This window comes from Ursus americanus, chromosome 20, assembly GCF_024610735.1.
Source record: "Ursus americanus isolate L20-20 chromosome 20, mUrsAme1.1.p, whole genome shotgun sequence".
Lineage (NCBI taxonomy): Eukaryota > Metazoa > Chordata > Mammalia > Carnivora > Ursidae > Ursus > Ursus americanus.
The window spans coordinates 52,365,406-52,371,405 of NC_142146.1; the positions used below are offsets into that span (position 1 = coordinate 52,365,406).

Sequence of the window (6,000 nt, forward strand, 5' to 3'; positions counted from 1 at the left end):
CCTAAGACGTATCTCTCAGATTTGCCTATTTCTTAGTCTGTGCGTCATCGTTTTCCCAGCTGGTGGCTTTCTGGTTCTCTGAGGATTCACAGGCATTTTTTTAGGAGATTCCAATTTTTACAAGTAGTAGTAGAATCTGCTTCATATTCTATTTTAAATATTTATGGTTTTTAGAAAACATTATCCTCTTTAAAGTGAAACCATTTTAAAGGCTGGTGAGTATGTCCCTGGTGTGAATGTGTGGACATTGGTATGATTCGGGTGTGAGTGCTCATGGTTTATTCATTAGGCAACTTTAAATTGCTTTTATTCTTGGTCCTGTTATTTAATGTTTACCTGTAATGGTTTATTGGTAAAAATAGGAAGTATTAGGAAAATGTTGAAAACAACAAAAATAAATTAGCATTTTTCCTGTGGTGGGCTTCACTATACAGATAGTTGTGTTCATCTGGAAAGAAATCTTATATAACATATCAAGTTGTTTTTTTTGCTTTAACTTGTGTTTAAAATGGCAAACCCAGTGATGATTTTATCATTTACATTTACAGGGGTAAAAGACAATTTATACTCGAAATGTGGTATTTGTAGATAATTGTTATGAGATACCTGAATGCATTTTATTATCTCATAATTTTAGAAGCAAGTGCATCAAATTTTAAAACATGTATTATTTGTTTTTAAAAAGTGGGTCATGTAGAATTCAAAATACTAGGTTATGAAAGTCTTTTTGTCTGTTTTTGATGCTGCAACACGTGATTTAATTTCAATCCACAATTCCATATATATTTGGTTCTTAAATCAAACACCATGCCAATTAAAAATGTTTTTGTTGCCATATTAACTTAAAGTAAATTTAGTGTGCCTTACTCGTTAAGGTAAAAAGACAAGCCATGACTTTCTGATGTTTTCACTGGCTCTGGCCTTCTGGGAGTCAGATGACCACATTCTAATGTTTGGTTAATTTGTAAAATGGACATGGTGTTTTCAGACTTAAAATCCTCAAAGGATTATTTCTATTTGGTTCTGTGTAAAAAGATAAGCAAGCAGGGGGCTGGCAGGAGTTTTTGGAAGTACCGGGAGGACTAACACTTAAACAGGGATGATCTCTGGGTGGATCAGCCCCTTCTTCTGTCTCAGCAGCTTTTTTCTGGTCCTCCTATCCCTAGGCTCATGTAGCCCATGGGGAAAAAATGGTGTGTAAATAATTTTTAGTGCTTAATGTGAATAGTGTTTTTATTTTTAAATGCCAATCAATAAAGATTTATCTAAGTTTTACTTTGTAATTATGATTACATAGGAATCATTGGGAAGAAGTACATGTTTTGTAAGGACCCTGTGTTTTTTTCACTTCCAGTATCACTTTTAGCTGTTGTCTTACTCTATGTGGTGAATCGTGCCCGAGGTAAGTAGAATTCAGACATTTTCTTCTTAAACCACTGTGGATCATCTTGTGAGGTCCCTGGATTGTCTGCATGCCTTTTTAGAGGCCAGTGCTTTAGTTCATGTGATAATGACATTCTGTTCATAGTGATGGAAACACATTTCATTATGTAACATATAATTATGTATTTTGGAACTTCAGATTTATTAAAATTGTTGTCATGTTCTTTCTGGCCAGTTCAACTTAAGTTTTGTAATATAAAATTTTAGATGTTCTTTTTATGTTAGCATAAAGAAGTATGGCATTTTTAAAATAACCTAAAGCCATTACTGTGATATTGTCTCATATTTAAAAAAAAAGGAAACATAGTTTGCATTTTAAGGTTGAAAGTGTTCGAGATAGAATGAGGCGTTAACAGATTTTTTTCTTTTGCTAGTATATTTTAAATGCATTTGTATTTTTTCTTTCTTCTATGTAAGATTTTGATGTTACCCTTATTAATTTTTCTAACTAGCTTGTCCCTGAAGGTTGTTATGCACTTAGTAAAATGTGTATACCTGCTGTTTAAATGATTTTAGGTCATTTCCTTTAATTTCTCTTAATTTTCACTATTACTGAACATTAATACAGTGTCCCAGTTAATGAGATGTAAAGCAGTTTGTAGGTCCAAACTTAAAAAAAAAATGCTCAAATTAAGGAGTGATTATTTGTATTTGTATCATATAAAGATTCTTAAAAAACATTTTTTTCTCTTGGGAAGTTTCCAGGAGATAAACTATTTCTTTCTTATCTTCCATAGCCTTTTCTGTTACTTTAAGGTATACCAATGCACGTGTGTGTGTGTGTGTGTGTGTGTGTGTGTGTGTGTGTGAATTTTACTTTTAATACTTGTGTAGAAAAGGTTCTATGCTTATTTGTGTTTTAGGGGGGAACCTAAATTATTCTGCAAGACAAAGGGAAGAAATAAAACTTTCTCATGCTGAGTAAGTATTAAAAGAGAAAAGTTACTTTCTTTTGCAAATCTCAAACATTAACATTTTATTTCAAAGTATTAGGTTTGGACTTTTAAGAAATTAGTCTTCTTGAGGTTCGAGAGCTAGTGATTATCTTGGAACTACTATAACAAAATTCTTATTTAGAAAGTTTAAATAGAATGGATATTAAGGGCTAAAGTGAAGGGGGGAAAATAATTGGATTTTAAATTGCTTTCTGAAAGAAAGTGAGACCTGTAGTATTTGTAATTTATTAGAGGAAAGGTCTTTGTCCTAAGCTTCTGTGCTGGGCTTACCCTTCCGCTCTCTGATCTTTTCTTTTTCTTAACTATTTGAGATAATTTTTCATCCTTTCCTGGTACTAACATTCTGTATTCTCTGACTCACTTGGAACAAATTAAGTATATAGTGTGGCATTAAGTTAAACTTATATTTTCCTTGAGTGTATGCTAAAATGTAATAGTGATTCTATTTCCTGTTGTTATGATTTCTGATTTTTTAGATATTCAATCTTTTATGATTTAAAAATTTTATTTGTAAACATATACCATGTAACTGTAAGTTTTGTGAATTTTGTATAAGTTAAAATCTTGTAGAACAACGCATTTTTTGGGAGGCGATTTTTGTACATTTCAAATTCCCTTTTAACGTAGTAATTCTAGAAATACATCTTGAGAAGATAAACAGAAGTGTTACAAGTTTTAAATATCTTTATGACAGTCTTGTTTGTTACGTTTAAAAATTGGAAACAACATGAATGTCCCAAAGTAGGGAAATGGTTGAATAGATTATGACACATCCATATAATATGTTGTTAAAATCATTTCTGAGAAGGCAAAACTCAGAAATAATTCCCTCCCTGCACCAAGTCAGAGATACTTAACCATGCCACATGTTAAGTAGACAAAAGATTAAAATGCAAATGTAATATCCTAATTTTGTTCAAGAAATATGCAGGTGCATGTATTTCTACTTACTTACTTGTATATAATAGAAGAAATACTGAAAGGAAAAATCCCAAATACTAACAATTCCATTTGAATAGTAAGGTTACAGGCATACGCTTTCCTTTGTTTTTCTATATTTTCTATGTTGATCTTATGTTACTTTTGCAATCAAGAGGATTTAAGAGATTATTCAGCAAAGTGTGCAACTTTTAATATTTGGTGGTACATGTTTTGTAATGCTTATGGTTTTTATTTTGAAAACCAGATGAGGCTTCCCATTCCCCCCTTTTTGATAATTTATTGCATTGTGTTTTACAGATGAGAAGCTTAAATGACTGTGTCATGAGAATGGGCCGCACATCCTTGGTTTGAAAACCTCACTTTTTTTTTAATCTAGCGTTTAGTCAGGAAAAATAATGGTCTGGAAACTTATATTTGTATTTCAAAAGCACCTATTTCAGAGTATATTTGTGAGGACTATTTTAGCTTGTGTCTTATGTACTGTGTATTGCTAAAGAATTCTACTTTGGAAAGGCTAATTAACAGTGAAGTTTAGAAAGTTTCTCTGGAAAATGCAGGTGAACTTCAGTAAGGACAGTAAATAATGGAAAATTTAGATCTTGTATTAAGATAATTTTCAGAAGATGTTTCTTAAGGATATGGCTTTTTTTTTTATCTTAAAGCAAAAAAAAAAGCTTTTGAGGGGGTAGAAGGGATATTTTATACAGAATGAACAATGGCATTTTAATAGGCATTCCCTGTTTTTATAGGGAATATTTGAAAGATATTTTTTATGCAGTCTCTTCATTTTCACAAATAGCAGATTGTATTCTGCCATCTTTAGTTATGAGAGGTTGCCGAGCAGTGACCCTTTTGAGCTTCCTTATCTCTCCATAACTGAGGACTCTGATCACTTAGGGATGTAATTTTATGGTACAAACTTTCTGTACAGTTTTTTTCTTATAGTCTAATTAATTATTAAAAAGTATCCTTTAAATTATGAGAGTTGCATATCTACATGGATAAAAACACTGCAAAAGGAATACTTGATGTCTTCTAAAACTTTTTATTTTTTTAAAAGAAGTTAAAATACTGATTTTAACTCTTATTTATTTGGAAAACTATTTCTATAAGAAAATTGAGTTGGAATAAAGAAATTTTGCCTTTGAAAGTCAGTGGAGTACCTTTTTCCCCAGAGTAGAACCTGAGTAACATTTGTGTTTTCCAAATTAAATAAAATATGATTATAAAATTTGTTTGACAAACTTAAAAACTTTTTAATTGACTTAGTCTTAGTGTATTGTATATTAAAGTCAAGGAATTTTTCATGTGTTTTGCTCTCCAGGAGTATGCAGATATTTTAGACAACCATTAAACTCATATTTAGCTAATTGTATTGTTCAAAATACAGGACATAACACTGTATGCTTAAAAGTTCTGGAACAGATTAAAAGTACATTCCTTATTCAGGTCAAGTTTATTTACATCCATTTTTCTGATTTACAGTTTATTGTGTCATTATTCAGTTGTAGTTCTTTTGGCTTTGACTGCCATGTGACTGTTGTAGCCCAGATTATTGAATATTGGCTTTACCAGTTGGTGAGAGTGGAGGAAGCCAGTTGCTACTGCTGCTGGAGGGCTTGTGTGGCCCGGCCCCTGCCTTACTCTTTCCACTACCTCTGTGCCTCAGCCACAGTGAGCTGCTTCATTACATTTTTCAAATGGGTCCTGTTCCTTGCCTTTTCAGGGGCTTTGTCCCTGCTGCTCCCTCTGCCTAGAATATTTTATCCAGGATTCTCCGTAACCTGGTTTCACGTGATTTACTACAGAAAACCTTAGCCCCAGCTCAGAAGCATTCTTCCTATGGAAACTCTTCCATACCTTCAGGCTGTATCAAGTTCTTCTGAAATTTTTATGATCTTTGAAAAGCCCTGTATTTTTCCTTCTTTGCTTACCTCAGCTTATAATGAAGAATTTGTGATAGTGTGAGTGTGGGTGTCTCTCTCTTCCTTTAGATTGTAAGCTCCACGAGGGCAGGGACTGTGTCTGTTATGTTAATTACGATTGTGTTGATAGTGCCTCGCACAAAGTAGACACAAAATAAATATTTTTTTGAATGATGCATAAATAAAAAGGAGAGTAAAATGGAATAAACTTTTTGGAGGATAAATTGACAATATGAATAAAAAGACCTAAAAAGGGGATGATGGTGGGCCACATGCCTTTTGGCTTAGCAATTTCATTTCTAATAATTTATCCCAAGGAAACCATCAGACAAATATACACATAAATGCATTTTAAGAAAGTATTTTTGTTGCAAGATTGCTTTATAATAGCCTAAAATAGGAAACCACCCATGTTTATAAGAGTAGGAGATTTGTTAAGTACATCATATCATATGTTTAAAATGAAATAGTAAAACGGACATTAAATGGTTTCATTAGAGAGCATTGACATGGAATGATGGCATTATTATATGAAGATTCAGAGTGCTGCTTTGTTTTTCTTTTTTAAGATTTATTTATGAGAGGGAGGGAGAGAGAGTGCATGGGAGAAAAACCCAAGCAGACTCTGCACTGAGTGTGGAGCTCAGTGTGGGGCTCGATCCCATAACTCCGAGATCATGACCTGACTCAAAATCGTCAGATGATCAACTGACTGAGCCACCAGGCGCCCCCAG

The 6,000-nt window shown here is 32.9% G+C and overlaps 1 protein-coding gene across 3 annotated transcripts in view; it reads left to right on the forward strand.

Moving 5' to 3' along the window:
• The window catches only part of MFSD1 (major facilitator superfamily domain containing 1), a 29,908-nt gene extending 24,386 nt beyond the window's left edge, over positions 1–5,522 (forward strand). For 2 of the 3 annotated variants that reach the window (XM_045811731.2, XM_087870312.1), the window contains exons 14-16: positions 1,355–1,402; positions 2,307–2,364; positions 3,639–5,522. In XM_045811731.2, the coding sequence (XP_045667687.1) occupies positions 1,355–1,402; positions 2,307–2,364; positions 3,639–3,642 (110 nt within the window). In that variant the 3' untranslated portion in view covers positions 3,643–5,522. Of the gene's footprint in view, positions 1–1,354; positions 1,403–2,306; positions 2,369–3,638 lie in introns of those variants that run through there. The other variant, XM_045811742.2, reaches the window with a different exon arrangement.
• The last annotated feature ends 478 nt before the right edge of the window (positions 5,523–6,000 follow it).